Source organism: Psittacula echo (genome assembly GCF_963264785.1).
Source record: "Psittacula echo genome assembly, chromosome: 2".
In the NCBI taxonomy this organism is placed as follows: Eukaryota; Metazoa; Chordata; class Aves; order Psittaciformes; family Psittacidae; genus Psittacula; species Psittacula echo.
In genome coordinates, this window is record NC_137737.1 from 48012503 (window position 1) to 48030336 (window position 17834).

The following is a 17834-nucleotide window of genomic DNA, read 5'->3' on the forward strand; positions in this document are numbered from 1 at the left end:
TTAAAAGTCTGGAAGGCTTGTGGTACCAGCTTGTAACTAAAGCAGTAAGAAAAGGTGGTTTTGACAGTGCAAATGCATTTGTTTTCTATATGCTTTTAAGGGCTTTTCTGTTTCATATGTCTTAGAATTTTTTATTTTGCTTTCGTTCATTTTTATGGCATTCACATGAGGTAGAAATGGAGAAGGTTTTGATAACTTGCCCTGTGATATGTTTGAATAACTTTCAATAGCAACTTGAGCAAACGTAATAGTCTCAAACTAAAGAATGAAACTAGAATAAAAATCCTTCCAAAAGAAATATCCTGGGGATATTTCTGGTTATTTAGTATCTTCTTTCTCCAAAGTCCCAGCTATATTAGACTTTTGAGTTACCTTATTATAAATCATTTCATCTGATACAGTTAATGGATAGACTGTAAAATCTATGTACTGCTTTGTCTCCACCACCTGTTTCTTTTTTCCTTTTTTCTTGGGCTGAAAAATGAATTCATTTTAAATGGGAAGGAGGAAAGAATATTGTGATCAATTTCCAGAATGCAGATATACACATGTAAGCATAACAAAAAAGGAAAAGAAAAGAAAAAGAAGGTGGTTTGGTATGGTAAAATTAGAGGATAGAATAGGGGACAGATGATGATGGAGTATAGTCCTTTAATCTGAACAAAGATTTCAGCTGCTTTTTCTTTTTTTCCTCTCCAGATACTACTCATTATATGTCTGCTAGTCAAATATAAATGATAAGGTGGTTTTGGAACACAGATTTTGTCAGTTATAGAAATGCAGATGGATTGTCCTGCTTACCTAATTAATCTTTCCTATTCAGTATATAGCCTCCTGCTGGAATCAAGATGGGGATCCAGTGGAGCTTCTGAGGATTGCAGATAAAGTGTCTCGGTTCAGGCAGTGCCTTAAAGAAAATCCCGCATTTCTTCAGGAGAAAGTTAGAACATATTTTAAGGTAGGCAAACTTATAGACAAGTGTCTTTGGTATTAATTTTTAAATCACAATTTTACCTTTAAAAATTAAACTCAATGGTAATTTCTTACAACCATATTGCAAATTTTGAGACGTAGATGAACAGCAGCACTTTTAATGAGGCATGTTAACTTTAAATGGTTGAAGTGGAAAAAATTGTCTGGTTGGACATTTGGAAACATACATGTTAGAACATTGATAAAACACCAGTGTTTTACTGAACTGTGAAGCCTGATGCTACATAACTGTTTCCTAATTAGAAGCTCAGATGTGAACAGAGAGTTACAGACCTAGTTACGTGTTTCTTAGTATTGGCATAACAAGATGTATCTCTTTTTCCTTGAATAAGTAAGATCGTTCTAGTGCTTGTCATGTTCACTGAACTGTTGTCTGAACTGTGTTGTCAGTGCCACTTGCTTTCTGCTCGTTTTCTTGTTTTCCCCTCCATACGTTCTTGAAGAAATAGAAATGGTGAAAGCGTTATAACATTAAATAGTCCTGAAGACCTGAACTAACTAATGTCAGAAAGAAAAAATCCAATGATAACAATACAAAAGTGGTGTTTATTTTGGTGGTGGTTTTGGTTTGGGTGTTGGGGTTTTTTTGGTTGTTTTCGTTTGGTTTTTTTTTTCCCTGAGGGATGGGGTGTTTTGGGGTATTTTTTTGTTGATTTATTTTTTGTTTGCCTTTCCTTTTGTGGTTTTGGGATTTTTTTCCTTTTCTTTCATCTGTTTTTTGTTGGTGGTTTTTTTTTCATCTTTGGCATTTTTTATTTTTCTTTTTTCCCCAGTCACATTGCAGCTGTTCTGAAGGGCAGATCTATTATAAGTGACTGCCAACCTGATTTGATAGTGCGTGGGTGCTGGTTCTCCTATACTCAGACAAGAGGCAGTGGCATCAATTTAAATCTGTTTTCATAAAGGCATTATTAGTGTCTGAAAGTAGTAGAGAGCTGTTAAGGTTTTGGATTTTGTAGGGAAGAAACACAGGCGCAGTATTTTTGAGAATGTCCTTTACTGTGCAGTTCTGACAAGGGAGCTAAGGCAAAAACATGACTGGGTAGGAAGCAGTGAGAATAGTTGGATGTTCTTACATCAGAAGATTACACTCTGCGTACATTGTACCTGGAGGTAAATAAAGCAGGAAGGCTAAGAGTGAGGGAGAAAATGCTGTTCATCCTGTCCATTTTGTTATGCCTGGGTAATTTTGCATTTCCCTCTTCAACTCCATAGTCAATCAGATTTCCATAGTCTTTGCACATAAGCATAGGAGAGATACTCGTAAAACGGAGTCTGGATACATTGTCCCAAAGTAATATCAGTGTCTGTCAGTGACAGATGTTGCTGTTTGACTCCTACTTCAAAATGGGCAGTTTCTGAGGTTACTGTCATTTGACTGGCCTCCCAGTATTATATAAAATGGAAGCTACTTGAGTAATTTTGTTATTAAAATTCTCACAGTCCGGTATAAACAAAGAGACATACAACAGCAGTTGTGACACTTTCGTAATGCAGGCAGTTCTCTGGCAGTAAGACTGATGTAAAGCATTTCTGAGCAGGATGAGGCATGCACATTTTGCATCATACGGAATCTCTGTGCAGTCAAGCTTGGGCAGGTTTAAAGAGGTGTTTAATGCAACCCTCCTGCATTTAACCAGATTCCCCATCTTAGAACATTCTCCAGATAAAACTTGGGGCATGCTGCTGTGTTGTGTTATGTACGGTTGTTTAACTTTGATTTAATTAAACTAATGAGTACTGTGTGCTGTTGAGGGATTCTGACTCTATACTAAAACTTTACAGAAGGTTGTTCATGCTTGTTCTTGTGGTGAGCTGCCTCTCTTCCCCACCCTTGCAGCAGGCTGTTCTGTATGAAATGAAGAGTTCAGGTTGCCTGTTTGTGATACTTTTGATAATATGCAAGCCAAATGATGCACAAGACTGCTTTTTATCTGCTGCTGATGAAGCAACAGTCTGAGGCAAAACAGGAGGCAGTTGCCCTCAAAATTAATAATGCTTTGTTTTGTGATACGTTTCTGCAGGATAATCCACATAGATTGACTCTGACAATGAGTCCAGAGGAAAAGTACCATGATAAACAAGCAAAAATGGAAGCAGAAAAGCTGGAAAAAAAGGTCAATGCTCTTTCTGAAGAAGAAAAAACACAAATCTTTGAAAAAGGTTAATGTGCTTTTTCTTATTTTCATTTGGGTAACTGCTTAAAAACACAGCCAGTTCTTTTAGCTGTTCTGTGGAATATCTCCAGTTCTCAGGCACAGTCCAGCATTTGCTTTGAAAGGGGTGGTATTTTTTCTTGGAAGTTTGTGTATATGTGTTATGGGGCTATACAGTCAGTATGTACACTACAGTGTAGGATTGATATGTTTCATTTGTTTCAATATGCAAAACCAGAATGATCGATGTCTCCACTAGGGTAGAAGAAAGGAAGTTCTTTCAAAATACTGATCTGCTTATTCTTTCCTATATTAACTTGCACTAAATACTAGATTATTTCCACCATTTACCTTGAAACTGTTATTTATTTTCGAGCATACAAGGTCTGCCCTATGTTCCTATAAAATTCCTATTTTGTAGTTTTGTTTCTTATTTTCTCTACTTAAAAAGCCATTGGTGGGTTGTGTTTAACTTATTCTGGGCAATAACTTAAACTTGGACACCTTGGGTAGTCATCTAGTTTTGTGAGAACAGTGATCGGATCACGGAAATCCTCCAAAATAGTGGTGTTAATCTTCTGAAGTCTTCTGAATCTTTGCTAACAGGCAAGGGATAGGGGAGCAGAAAATTAAATGACTCTTACTTACGAAGATAAATTAAAGAGTAGTTAGAGGTAACCAGCTAGAAACTGAAAGGCTGAAATGTAAAATTAAACACAATTTAGCTGCATCAGTGTACTGACAGAGCACTTGAGTAAGAGCTGGAAGGAATGGATTAGGAAGGAGCTTCTTACCTGCAAGTACGGGGGTTGCCTGGATTGGTGTTCGCAGAGCAGTGTGACAGAACAGGCTAGCAGATGTCACTTCTTCAAAGTCTAAATTGCATGTTACTGCAAACAGGATATGAAGGGCACATTGGAAAGAGAATTTACAAAGATAGAGTGAGTGTTCTGTTTGTTGTTGTGATGTGATAATCTGCAGAATTTGTTTCAGTAAAATATTTGGAAGAATTGATAGAAAATTCTGAACTCCGAACTCTTGTGGTTTTTCTGATCTGCATTACTGCAGTAGGCTTTGACAGCACTTTCACTAAAAGCTGAAAATGACAGACTGGTATTCTGTCTCCTTACTAGGTTTGGAATTAATCGCTCTTCAGAGCAAACCTCAAGATACCTCTTGTCTCCCAGCTCTGAAAGTGTCCGACATTGAACCCAAAATCCCATTCACCGTGCTGGAGACCACACTTGTAGGTTGGTGTAACCACTGTTTCGTCCTCAAAAGAGCAGCACTGTTGGGTTGTTGACCAGCTTTTCCTCCTTTTGCACTTTGCAAAGCGTGTGTACTCAGTTTGTTGTGCGTAGTTATGGTCCGTTTTCTCTAGTCTGGCAGTAGGCACCTGATGCCAGCAACCTCCCTGCTTCCTGCCGTGACCCACGGGCAGAGGAGCCTCTAGGTGGCATGCTCCACCGCTCTTGAGCAATCTCCCATCTTACCATAGACTTACTCAGCGTGCAGCACTGCTGGCAGCTTGTGCGTGGAGACTTCATTACTGCTCTCCCTGCCTACCCATTTCTTACAGAATACAATGTCCAGGAGCTATAGGAAAAAAATAAATTGTCATTCTTCATAACTGCAGTGCCAGTTTCTCCCTGCTTTGCTGGTGGCTACCCTATGGCTTGATAGGAAACAAGAAAATGTGGATCTCAATTTTTTTTATAATTCTGTCAGTATCTTGCAAGTAATACTGTTCTATAGCATATTTCTAGCATTTTCCTGCAAAAATTGCCAACAAGTGTCAAGTACTGTATAATTTTGATGCCAAAATGACCTGCTTTTGTGAAAATGCTGGAGTGTATATTCTAGTGCCATAACTTAGAGAGAACATACAGTGTAGGAACCTGCTTTCCTCAACTTTTGACATGATGAAGGCAAAAAATAAGGGAGAAAAATTCACTTTATTTGAGTGTTACCTCTAAAATGTTGCCTCTGACAACAGACTCCTCTCTTCAAATTGTCCAGATATGTATTACCTTACCCTGAACAGAAACAACAACAGACCCCTTTAGTGCAGCTTTCAGTGCAATGGGAAATGCCAACAGAAAATAACTCTTAATGGGAAGATCTTGTAAGAAATTGTTTTGCTTTTATGTGTTTATAATAGGAAGCTGGTGGTTGATCTTTGCTTTTGTTTTTTTTCTTATCTCCAGCTGATGAAACTCCTGTCCAATACTGTGCTCAGCCAACCAATGGGGTGGTTTATTTCAGAGCTGTTTCCAGCTTGAACACACTTCCTGAGGAGCTCAAACCATATGTGCCGCTCTTCTGCAACGTCATTACAAAGTGAGAGGTTTACTTTCTCGGAAGCTGAAGCAACAGGCTGTATTATAGCTAACTGAAATAATACTGGTTTTAATAATTTCAGCATCTGCCCTTGGTATACAAGGGAAGTGCTGGTAAGCTGGTGTCCTGCAGAAACAGTAGTGTTCTCTCTTCCCTGCAGAGTTGCCAGCTCCTTTCCCTTTCTTCATCAGTTTCTGCATTGCCTTGTTCCTCCGTATCAATATAAGCATTCCCTGAACAGATTGGAAAATCCATAGAAGTGAAAAATAGCCTAGCAGAAATAAAGGTTTTTCACTTGGATACATTTTTAGTCTAATTTCACCATGTACTCACAGAAACACTAACCTTATCAGGGTCGCAAGAGTGGCATAGAGCAGACTAGGTGACCTAAGCTGTAGGAATCTGTTCTTTTTATTGGTGATAACAGTTTATATGATGTTTTTAATTTTCCGTATAGATGTTCACAGCAAGCCTGTACATAAAGCACACTTTTTAATACACCATTTTGATGATTTAATTGAAGAGCTTGGCATGAAGCTTTTATAACTTGTAAACTATTATGATTGCTCGATAATGCCTCAGTTGTTTAGTTGTTGAATTAGCATTGGCCTAAACAGTCTACTTCACAAATGCCATATGGATTCAGGTTTTGTCATACACTGGAAATGGAAGTAAATTTCTCTTGTTTTTCACAGGATGGGATGTGGAGCCCTTGACTACAGGGAACAAGCCCAGAAAATAGAACTAAAAACAGGTGGGATGTCTGTCAGCCCACATATCATTCCAGATGATTCACACCTGGATGTGTATGAACAGGTAAATTAATCATAAACGTCAAGATGTTGCACTTGCAATAACAGCTCTGTAGTTAACTGTCAGGCAGGGCTTCCAGGTGGAGGGTCAGCTAATATGCATTGGAAACCCTGTATAAAAGGAATTAGAAAAGTGCATAAAAGGACTGGTGCCTTTTTGTGTAAGGTTTAGATTGGACCATTAGAGTGATTTCATGTTTTGGTGTAGGGGGAGTGCTTGATGTGGTTATCCATTTTAAGGCAGTGCTTCACTAGCATCTGTCACCATGTTTCTGAGTGCTGCAAAAAAATGTGGAAGCAGAAGGTAGAGAACAGAACAGTATGGTGTTATACACAGAGATGGCTGTTAACGTGCATGTGTCACTGCTGATGTGATTCAGAAACATGGAATGTTTGCAAGGTCATTTGATCTTAGAATTGGACATAACAGTCCTAGCAGTATTTCTTAAGGATTTTCTCAGACTTGCTGGGAGTCTGCTGCTGTGGCGTGCTGCTGATGGATCCCAGAGCTGGGTGAGGGGGACTATTTTGCAGAAAGGTGCATCCCCAAAACAGTTTCATTTGTGTTTTATGTGAAAAATAAGAAATTCTATTTCTAAACTGCTCCTTTCTGTTGAGGAGGAGGAAGTGACAAGCTTGCTTTGTGTGAAGAACAATCACATTTCATGTCTGCTCTGATTTTAGTAGCACAGCCTGCCTTAAAATGGTTTTGTGATGTGTAGCATTAGGTTGGCATCATTGTATCACTTTCATTTAAAAGTTACTGTGCATTTCACAGGCCATTGCTTTGGTTGTATTGTGTGAAGGGTTTTTTTGTGTTTTGTTTTTATTTTTTCCTTCAGGGTGTGCTCTTTTCATCTCTGTGCTTGGATAGAAATCTACCAGACATGATGCATTTATGGAGTGAAATATTTAACAAGTACAGTACATGGGGCTTCATTTGTTTGTGTTTTTGCATGTGTTTTGGGGTTCTCTTTTTCCCGTCTTCCCCCAACCATTCTCCTCTTAGAGATCCTACTTTGAGATTTCTTTTTATAATTATGTCTTTAGTGGCTGTCAGTTTCTAAACCTAAGTATTCCATCATTTGCATGACTGTATAGTAGATTAAATGGACAACCAATAATTTAAAAGCTCTTTGTTGAACTTGGGGTGATGGGTGATTCAGCATTATAAATTCCATTGGTGTGCTTTTGCATGAGATCCAGAGAACACTTCTACTCTTTTTCAGCCCCCGATTTGAGGAGGAAGAACATTTCAGAGTGCTGGTTAAGAAGACTGCCCAGGAGCTGTCAAATGGGATTCCAGACTCTGGGCATTTATATGCCTCTATTAGAGCCAGCAAAAACCTTACGCCTTCTGGAGAACTGCAAGAAATGTTCAGTGGGATGGATCAGGTGAAGAGATTGAGGTGTCCTTCAGAAAGGCCCAAATCCTCAACTTTGGAACTACAGTGCTTGGTTTTGCCATTTCTTCTATTTGGCTTAATCTGAAGTCTTCCTGTCTTCTCTTCTTGCACAGGTGAAGCTAATGAAGAGAATAGCAGAAATGTCTGATATTAAACCAGTACTACGCAAGCTACCACGCATTAAGAAGTATTTACTAAATAGTGACAACATTAGGTGAGTTCCAGCTAAAAAAGAAAAGGGGCATTTTGGTTAAAGAGAGACCATGGCTTGTGAATGTGCATTTTGTGCTTCATGGAATACTGGGATTTTGTGAAACAGGTCTTCTGTGGGGCAAAATACAAAAATGTTACTAGTTTAAATTCTCCTTATTTACAAGGTAGTAGCTCTGGCTTATTTTGTTCAATTTTTAACAGATGTGAGAAACTTAAGGCAAATTTTATGTGTACCTGTTGTACCAAAAGTGTGCAAATGGCCTTTTCTGGGATTTTGTAGAAATACTCAAAATTGTCCGTCCCCCCCCCTTTTTTTTTCTTTTTACATGCCCATTGGACAAATACGGACAGATCATATTGTAACATGAGCATACAATTTGATGTGGGGATTTTTTCATTTTGTTTTGGGTTTTTTTTTCCCTCCCAAAAGGAAAACAGTGACATTCTGGAATCTGCTTGTTGGAAAAAGTAAGAGGGCACTTTAAGATGTTTAGTGTCCAATGGATAAGTTCCAAAAATAGGTCCTTTTGAAGTGATATAAGTTGGAAAGCTTTGTTTTGCAAAGCATGAAATGGTGAATGGAATAATGGAAATACCTGTACTGTCCAAAATCGTGGTAGGGCTGCCTGTAAAGTGAGAATACAGAGAGCATTAGTTTCTTTGTGAGACATCTGTATTTTGCAAAAGTAAGGTAGTCCAGCCCTGTGCACGGAAGTGGTTTGACAGCTGCTGATAAACTTTAGTTTCAAAGGTGTTTTTGGGCAAGCAACAGAAAAGCAATCGGACTGTGACTTTTTTTTTTGGCACATCAAATACTGGATTATGAATATATTGCTTTTTTTCTGTGGCAGTGGTTATCAGTGAGCACGGATCTAACTTTCTGATGATTTCATAGAAAATGTTTAAGAAAAAGGGGTGTAAATTATAAAGGAGAGCCTCAAACCACGAAAACATATTTGAAAACTTTGTGTGTATTTTTAACAGATGTTCAGTGAATGCAGCACCTCAGCAAATATCAGAAGCAGCTAAAGAAGTAGAGAAATTTATAAAGGGTATAGCTAGAAGTAAAAAAGAAAGGAAACCTGTTCGTCCCCATGTGATTGAGGTAAGACATTACTTCATGTGTGACTAGGGCGTCAAATACAGTTGACTTGGTGTTGTGTAAAGACAGCTATGCAATCAGGCAAAGATGTTTTAACTCAGACAGTATGTCCATACAGAGATGTCTGAAGAAATTTGCAAGAGCCAGCTCTGTGCTAAGCTGCTGTGTGTTTTGCCGCGGCTGCTGTCTTCACCTCCATGAAGTAGACAATAGTAATCCTGTAGATCAGCTGTCAAGCCTTACCCTGAGGTCACTGCTTTTGCGTGGGATGTGGGAAAAGAAATTCTTCCTTTCTCTGTTGCATAAAACTGCAGTTTCTTTTTTAGCTGAACTTCACTTGAAATGTTGGCCTAAAGGAAATGGGGCATGACGTGCAGTTCCTCAGTTACGTAGAATTTGTTTTGTTGTTTGAGTGCTCAGGACATTTGGCACAAAATGCTAAATTCAACAATGTTGACAAAGGATCTGCTCTGTCAATAGGCAGATCTGTCTTAATTTCTGATGAGGCTGTGTAAGCTCCCAGTTCCCTTCCCATGAGGAAAATGATAGCATGAAACTCATTGAATCTTCATGGTGTCTTTTGGTGCCAAATTGCGCTCGAAAGGTTATTTGGCACTTGCTTAGAAGTTAAAATATGAAGAAGTAATTGAGTAGCTTGCTGATTTTAGTGAAGACACAGTCTGATGATAGTTTCAAAGAGGTTTAAGTGGTAGGGGTTGCATTTGTATTATTCTTGGTCTAAATTGTTAAATCCTCTTTTAATATGAGGGCTGGGTCTCTTGCAGAAATCGTCAGAAGCTACACCTGTGGGAAGGGAAATGCTTACTGGTTTACAGATCACAAGGAAGCTAGTTAATGTAAGTGCATTGCTGGTTAGGGATACTGGCATTACAGGGCTGTTATTGATACTAAGCTGTTATGTCTTAAGCTGTTACAGATTCGTTTACGGTTTAGAACCACACCACTGAAACATAAGGTGACCTTCAGTTCCACCCTCTGAATTGTTTCCTTAAACTAGCCATTGAACTTCTTAATCCCTGTGTCATTTTTGTTGTCTTCTCTTTGGTTCTGATGTGAGGATCTTTTAGCTAACTCCACATCCATGCCTGCAGGCAAATATTCGCTTGTGCTGTCTCTTGTAGGTGATGCTTAATTTATTTTTTGCCTAGTTTCTTTCAGAACCAGGCTGGTGTGGTTTCACTCCCAGTTAGTCTTTTCCTTCCTCTCCGCCCATAATGATTCTGAATGTCAGTGACGCCTAACAGAAGAGCATCAGTGACAATAAAGTAAAAAGGAAAATCTGTATTTGGCTACAGGAGATAAAACCACCTTTGAATACCCTGAGTCCTCCTTTGAGAAGAAGGCAGAGAGTGCTCAGCCCATGGTTTTGCTTGCTGACCAGTAACAGAGATGCTGCTCTGCTTGGCCTAACCAGCCAGAGTTGTGTTAGGGGCTGCGGAAGGGGTCTCAAGTTAGGAAAACCTTGGGGGTATTGAAATGGGGTGGTAATAGCTACTGGTGTGTATATATATATATATATATGTATATATAGTGTGTATATATATATATATATACACATATATATATATACACATATATATATATACACATATATATATATGTATATATATACACACTATATATACATATATATATATATATAAAATAAGCTCATGCTTATGTATGCACACAAGCAGGAGTTATGTGTGAAAGAGGCAAAGAAGTGAGTGCTACAGAGGCCTGGAGACATGAAGAGGACTGGAGGTTTTGACATGGGGTTGTAAGGAAGAATTGAGTTTATTGCAGGGGATGTTTGAGCAGAAATTCATGTAGCTGCTGCTGTTCATAAGCAGTTTGTAGTTTTGTTGTTTGTTTGTGTTTTTTTTTTTGTGGGTTTCAGTTTCTTAATCTGTTTTCAATACCTAAAATTGAGACATGTACTGAAATATAATGTGGTGACCATCTACATATGTGGACATAGAAGTGGAGGGTTAGGAAGACTTGTTTCAATGAAAGTGAAGATACAGCAGCCAGTCAAAACTTTTTTGTAATATTATAAGATCTGCACAACTGAGAAGCTGCTGTGCAAGGATGGGTAGCTGATGTGTACGGTGTCCACATGCATTTGTTTCCAAGGCGGTTCTGTGTACTGGACTCCTGATGTGGGCACAAGTGAGATGTCACTGGTTGCAGTGTAGGTCAAGTGGCAGCTTTAGCAGTTGTGTGTCTGTGTGTTTGGCAGAATTTCATAGTTCCAGAAAAAATCATGAGTTCTCAAATGGAGAAATCATCTCACCACTATTAACTGTGACACAAATGCATTTTTCTCTTAGGATCCTACTTTCAAACCGTGTCAAATGAAGACCCATTTTGTACTTCCCTTCCCAGTGAACTATGTTGGGGAATGCATTCGAACCGTTCCCTACACAGCTGCAGACTATGCAAGGTAAGAGCAGAACCAGCAAGGAGCTTCTGTGCGTGTTGCACAGCACAAAACAAAATGGAAAGTATTAGGTTGCCCACAGAAAATGGAGTGTCAAGAGAAAATGCTTTGCAGTGCATTTGTCACAAAACCTTAACAGAGCAACCTTTGTGTGGCCTGTCCCAGAAATGCCCTGTTTTAGTAAATGTTGAGATTAAATAATGAGGGGCTACTCTTCCCTGACTTTTGAATAGTACACCCTGCCTGCTTGGATGCATCTGAGTTTGCAGTCCTACTGCATGTAACAAGGTCTAGGAAGCTGCTCTTGTATTTCGTTAAAGCAGAATGCATGGAAATAGTGAAGAAATGTTCCAAAGCAGTGCTACTCTTAGAACAGTGTCACATTATTCAGCTATTAAATATTGAGTATTGTTATCATTACTGTTGCAGATTACAAGAAACAAAACATTGCAAATGGATCTTTGTGAAAGCTGAGAACATTACTGTTGTCCAGTTCATTTAACATCTTTGCTGTTGATGTTTCTCTGATTACAGCCTTCGAATTCTTGCACGGTTGATGACAGCTAAATTCCTACATAGAGAAATCAGAGAGAAGGGAGGGGCTTATGGTGGAGGTGCTAAACTTAGTCACAATGGCATATTCACTTTCTACTCCTACAGGTAACAGTGGGTTCATTCTTTCCTGTTCATGTCTGAGGGGACCACTGACTGCACTTGCATGTGTCTTATTTTTGTCTTGGTGGTAGCTCTCTTTCAAGACCAAGTGCAGTAAAAAGAATGACACAGCAAGAAAGTGATTCAGTGCTAATGATGTTAAGATTAATTGCTTAAGGTATATAATAAACCCCTCCTTACTTTCTCTGGCTTGTGTCCTTGGGAAAGCCTAACTTACCTCTGCTGGTAGCAACTGTTGTGTTTCTGTACTCTAGGTGTTTGCTGTCCCTTTACCAGGTTATGTAAAACTGAGTTTCACTTGCTGCTTCCTGGACTGAGGAGGTCCTGAAAAAGGGAATTGAAGACTACTCTAAATTTGAGACAAATAGAATAATGTTGGTCCTTAATGACCTGAGCCTGAAAATACGCATCTTCCTTTGGTGATGGTCTGGAATCATCAAAGGTTCAGCAGAAAGCATGGCTGATGATAAGCTTAGAACTGCTTTCTCCCTGCTTTGCTTTTCCTATTTTTTGCCAGTCTAGAACAGTTACTTTTCATTGGTCTTACCAAAGCCCTTTTGGATGAAATTTGAATTGGAGGTATTGAAGACTAGTTGGTACCCACTGAAAATATGGCTAGAGAGCTGGCTTAAATAATTTTCCTATGACAAAGACAGCCTAGCAGAGCACTTGATCGGATTCCTAGCTAAAATTTGAGCAGCTTTGCCTCTCTGTGGAGCTTCAGCATGGTAGAACTTGTCCTGGTTAGTATTTCAGTAGTTGTTAACCTGTTGCACCTGTTTTACAGAGAGCAAAAGCAGGTGTGGCAGGAAAAGTAACTTAGAGAAGATAGGGAATATCATAAATATGACTGTTGTTGATATTAGTGGCAGTTATGCTTATGAAGCTGCTGAAGCAAAATGATAGCACATTGTAAACAGTGCTGATTTACCAGCTTTTTTAATACTAGTTCTCTGCACACTGTCTTGGAACTGAACTTGCTACACTTGTGTATCTAAAATTAAAAAAATGCCTGGTTTATAACATTTATTTCTTAAAAAACAAAACAAACCAAACCTTTTCTTGTACATAAGAAATAAGTTTATCATTTGGTTTAATCCCCATCCGTGTATGTTTGTATGATGTACAGTAGCTATGAATGAAATGAGAACAAAGCAGTTTTTAATTTAATTAATTTTAATTTTTTTCCCCTTCTAAGAGACCCGAATTCCTTGTCCACCTTGAAAACATTTGAAAAAGCAGTTGAATGGGCCAAATCTGGAGAATTCACACAGCAAGATATTGATGAAGCGAAGCTAGCAGTGTTTGCTGCTGTAGATGCACCAGTAGCTCCTTCAGATAAAGGTACATTCTCATCAGCCCCCCAGCATTGTCCATGTTTTGTTTTTATTTAAGGTTAAAGGGAAGAAAATAGTTTGCTAAACTGTATGATAGGGTAAGATTTGTACTTGGCAGATGTAAGACAATTGCAGTTTCAACAAAGCAGTCAGTTCCTGTTGGTTTTTCTTCAGAAACACCACATGCATTCAGGCTCTGTTGAAGTATTTGTATTCATGTGGCTCCTTAATGTCAAGTGAATACAGCTACAGCTGGGTGTAGATTAAGGAAACAACTCAAGGCTTGGAAATGGCATTGAATGCAAGCAAATAAAAGGCAATATTGATTTTTCTGATCTGGAAAACACTGAAGGATTATTTTCCTGACACAAGTACACCTACTGAAGATTGATGTCACTGACCTTTTGTGTATGCTTTTTTTGAAGAAGCTAAAGCCTAAAAGTCTGTCTGCTGTGGTGGAGGGTGTTACCTTCTTTACATATTGCGTACTTCTGTTGGCTTGGTAGTATCTTCACATCTTTTCAGTTTGCTCACACCCTGCTTTGCTTTCCTCACTTTTCCCTCCTTCCCTCCCCCATTCTCAGCTTAATTTCAGTTCAAAACTTGCTGAGTTAGAATACATTTATTTTCTATTCGTAAAGGAATTGCAAGGTTAAAATTAGCATTATTTAATGTGTGCTTGTATTAACACTAACTTATTAAAAAAGAAAACTTAAAATGAAGCTGACATTCACTTGATGGAATTTGGGTTTTGTCTGGGCAGTTGAAAAAGTAACCAGTTTTAGGTGCCTATGGGTGAAATGCATATGGAATGCTGGCATTTGTGAGAGCAGTGATTTGCAGTCTTTGATGTTTGAATAAGCATCTTAACAGAGCTATGACAAATTTAGTGAAACACTGAAGGTTGTTCAACAGGCCTGGAAACTGTTGCAGAAATACCTGTGCCCTTGTGCTACTGTTATTTGTGAGGACTTGAACACTCCTACATAGCCTAGAAGCCAGCCCTGCTTGGGGCCAGAGGTGAGGCTAGTAGCCAGATATCCTCCCAAGCCACTTTTTTTTTACCCTATGGTTAATGCTTCACAGAAAGCTTTGCTGTGATTATTTTGGAGTTCTCTGTTTGTTCAAGAATCTATAATATTAATAGTCGTATTAAAATACCATAGGCAAGTATTCCAACAAAAGCATTTAAAGCATTAGGATGCAGATTTCTGTGTGTGGTACAGACAGGGGATCAAATCTTTGTTGCACATACAGTTTATTGCAACTCTTAGAGGAGTTTGTTTTTACAAACCACAATAAAAAAAAGATACTTCATGAAATATATTTTAGCTAAAATATTATTAGAAAGTATTGAAACTTTTTAGAATGAGTGAAGTTCCTGAAGAAAGAGAATTAAGGAATTACTCTGAAGATTTAGGTACACAAAAATACCAAGTAGGTTCCTTACGGTATCGTTCTGACATGGGGCCTACATATGATCTATGTTTATCTGGGCTGGCAGCTCAGCAACAGGGAAGTTGGAATTGGATGATCTTTAAGGTCCCTTCCAACCCAAACTGTCCTATGATTCTGTATTTAGGTTTTCTGGGCCACCCTTACATTCAGATTTTCGACAAACTAAATCCCTTGCCAAAATTTACATTTAGGTACTGCTTCAGAACAATGCCCAATGGAGGGCCTATTCTTCCCTTCTAGGACTTGTACTGGTCTTCATTTGCGCTAAGGTGTCACCTAGATTAATTAGGGCACCAATGCTGTGCTTGAGTTTGTTTTGCTTATTCCTTAGGAATGGATCATTTCTTATATGGGATTTCGGATGAAAAGAAGCAGTCGCACAGGGAACAACTTTTTGCTGTCAACAGTGGTAACCTGGTTGATGTATCAAACAAGTAAGTTTGCTCAATTCAGGAAAATGTTGGAAAATAGAACTAAAGCATAATCCAAAGAAGAAAATGGTTTGTGAAAGTTGTCATAGACTTCTAGGATTTCTTCTTTTATACCTTTAATACCTTCACTATTTACTTTTACAAAATAGAGAGAGATGTTAATTACACCCTGCTTATGGCATTCTAGCAGATGGAACTCCCTCCTACATTCTGACTTTGTAGGTGATTATTTTGCTTGCCTGGAGAGTTCCCTCAGACATCAGCTCCCGGCTGTATAAGCTGCTGCTTCTGGGCCTGTAACATTTTTTGCTTCTTTAGACTTGCAAATTCTACTTTAGATTAAGAATTCCACTATGGAAGAATACCAGGGTAAGGAGATAGAATAGTTAGGGCTGTGCTTTAGGAGACCATTGTATCGTGATGACTGGGAAAAAAACACTGTATGTACCAAACAGTGCTTTTACTGAGGTGGGAGTATTTTTTTACTATGTGGCAAAGTTAGGGATAACTGAATGCAGCACATTGTTTGTTTCTGTTTTTTTCTTACAGGTACCTTGCAGTTGGGAAGAGCACTCGTGGTCAAGCTGTGCTTGGCCCAGAGAATGCAGATATCACCAAAGATCCCTCCTGGGTCAAACGATGAATTGCTGATGAACATCCAAGCTAGTAACAAGCCAATCTGTGTGACTATCTCATTAAGCTTTTTAGTAACTGTTAACAGTGCTATGGTCCAACTTAAATGCTCACTGCTGCTTTTAACAATGTCCAAAAAAACAGTTAAAAGCTGTCCTTCTTGAAATAACTATGTGAAAAATTTTCTAACCATCCAGTGTTTGAGAGCAAGTATTGTACATGCTGCATGGCAAAGACAGACCTTAATATTTTATTGAAGACTCACTCTCCCAGTTGCGTATGAATACTATATAAATGAAATATTTTTGTACATGTAAACCTCTAGAGTTCTAAATGGTGTTTGTTTGAAATCATGCTTGCTGTTGGATATATAAAGAACTATGTCTCTCATACTGACAGATTTCGTTCTTTGGTGTGATAATTCCAGCTTCCTTTGCATAAACCACCTACAGCCAGGAGCTCTGTATGTGACAGTACCACTTGCATCACACTGAGAGTGTAGTGAATAGCAGGGTAGTGGGCACACCACGAATGAATTAGTGTATTTTAAGTTCAGTTTATCTTGCCACTTTGGGCAACATTTTGTTATGACACTGTCTAGTGCTTAAATTTTGTGAAGGTCTAGTTAACAGGTAAGCTTGGATGAAGAAACATTTTTATTGTTTTTCATCAGTGTGTTTTTTTAATAGTCTTGAAAAAGCTGAGAGACAGGAATCATGAAACAAAGACCACAATTACACCCTCATGGATCTCGTGTTTTTAAAGCTTGCTTCCCACCACCACTTCCCCTTAAAAAAAGTTTTAAGCCTGTATAAGAAGAAATGATTCTGAGTTCTAAGTCCAATTCTGAAGCAACACAACCAGCATTTGGTATTGTGACTGCTTCCTGCATCAATAGGGCAGGTGCTTTTTTCCTTCACTGGAGCACACAGTGAATACTTCATGAAGCATTATTCCCCCAACTGTCTAAAAGCAAGTGAATACAATTCCTGACCCATTGCTCATGATGTTTGCAGCAGAATTTTATTTCACTTCACATACATTAAGCACATCCTGTAACTCAACACAAAGCTAGCCATCTACACCTATTTTTGGGTGTAAGTACTCTGAATCAAAGTGCAGGAGATGAGTAACTTACAGAGTGCATAGAACAGTGCTGCACTTGCTCCTAAAGGGTAGTATCGGTAAATGGTGCTTATCCATTAGATGCTAGGGTTTGTTTCAAACGTAACACAAATACAGGACAAAATCTCTGTGTGACATCTGAACGTCTCATTTCACATAAAGTGCTGGTACAATAATTTAAATGTTACAAAACAAAGCTGTAATGATTCTAAAGTATTGTTACTCACAATGTGCATCTATTACAATAATCTAGAAGTGATGCCTTTAGATAGCTCCGGTTTCTGCCTCCTTTGGGCTGTGCATAGCAACATGCTCCAGCTGGCCTGAGTCTGAGACATCATAACTAGTCTTGTACTTGGCCAGGATTTTCATCAGCGGTCGCAGCTTCAGCCACCATTGCTCCTTGGGAATCCTGTGTCTGTGTGAGAGGTGTGGTGGGGAAAAACATCAGGTGATTTACTTAGTGGCCAAGACAAACACATTGGACAATACCAACAGTAATGGCATTCCTTATAAACAGGATCTGATATATTTATTGTCCCAAAATGGGGAGAAGTAAGGTCAGAATACTGAAGGAATGAAGAGATTTTACTGGAAGATGTTCTATATAGGTAAGTATAATATCAAATTAGGCACAAAAATGCTGCCCCATAAAGCATACCAGAAGTAAAGTAATTCTAGGCATTAGAGCCTACATTTATGAGAGTTTT

The 17834-nt window shown here is 38.7% G+C and overlaps 2 protein-coding genes across 6 annotated transcripts in view; one reads left to right on the plus strand and one right to left on the minus strand.

The window, feature by feature from the left end:
* PITRM1 (pitrilysin metallopeptidase 1) overlaps window positions 1–16391 on the plus strand; it is a 33603-nt gene extending 17212 nt beyond the window's left edge. Inside the window, exons 13-27 of one of the 2 annotated variants that reach the window (XM_080639598.1) lie at window positions 824–958; window positions 3018–3156; window positions 4283–4399; window positions 5357–5489; window positions 6185–6305; window positions 7144–7220; window positions 7531–7696; window positions 7821–7921; window positions 8905–9025; window positions 9808–9879; window positions 11356–11468; window positions 12000–12125; window positions 13339–13484; window positions 15267–15369; window positions 15916–16391. In XM_080639598.1, coding sequence (XP_080495724.1) covers window positions 824–958; window positions 3018–3156; window positions 4283–4399; window positions 5357–5489; window positions 6185–6305; window positions 7144–7220; window positions 7531–7696; window positions 7821–7921; window positions 8905–9025; window positions 9808–9879; window positions 11356–11468; window positions 12000–12125; window positions 13339–13484; window positions 15267–15369; window positions 15916–16009 — 1764 coding nt within the window. In that variant the 3' untranslated portion in view covers window positions 16010–16391. The remainder of the gene's footprint in view (window positions 1–823; window positions 959–3017; window positions 3157–4282; window positions 4400–5356; window positions 5490–6184; window positions 6306–7143; window positions 7221–7530; window positions 7697–7820; window positions 7922–8904; window positions 9026–9807; window positions 9880–11355; window positions 11469–11999; window positions 12126–13338; window positions 13485–15266; window positions 15370–15915) is intronic. The other variant, XM_080639599.1, reaches the window with a different exon arrangement.
* A 531-nt stretch (window positions 16392–16922) lies between these two features.
* PFKP (phosphofructokinase, platelet) overlaps window positions 16923–17834 on the minus strand; it is a 44884-nt gene continuing 43972 nt past the window's right edge. For all 4 annotated transcript variants that reach the window (XM_080639326.1, XM_080639324.1, XM_080639325.1 and 1 more), the window contains one exon: window positions 16923–17542. In XM_080639326.1, coding sequence (XP_080495452.1) covers window positions 17389–17542 — 154 coding nt within the window. In that variant the 3' untranslated portion in view covers window positions 16923–17388. The remainder of the gene's footprint in view (window positions 17543–17834) is intronic.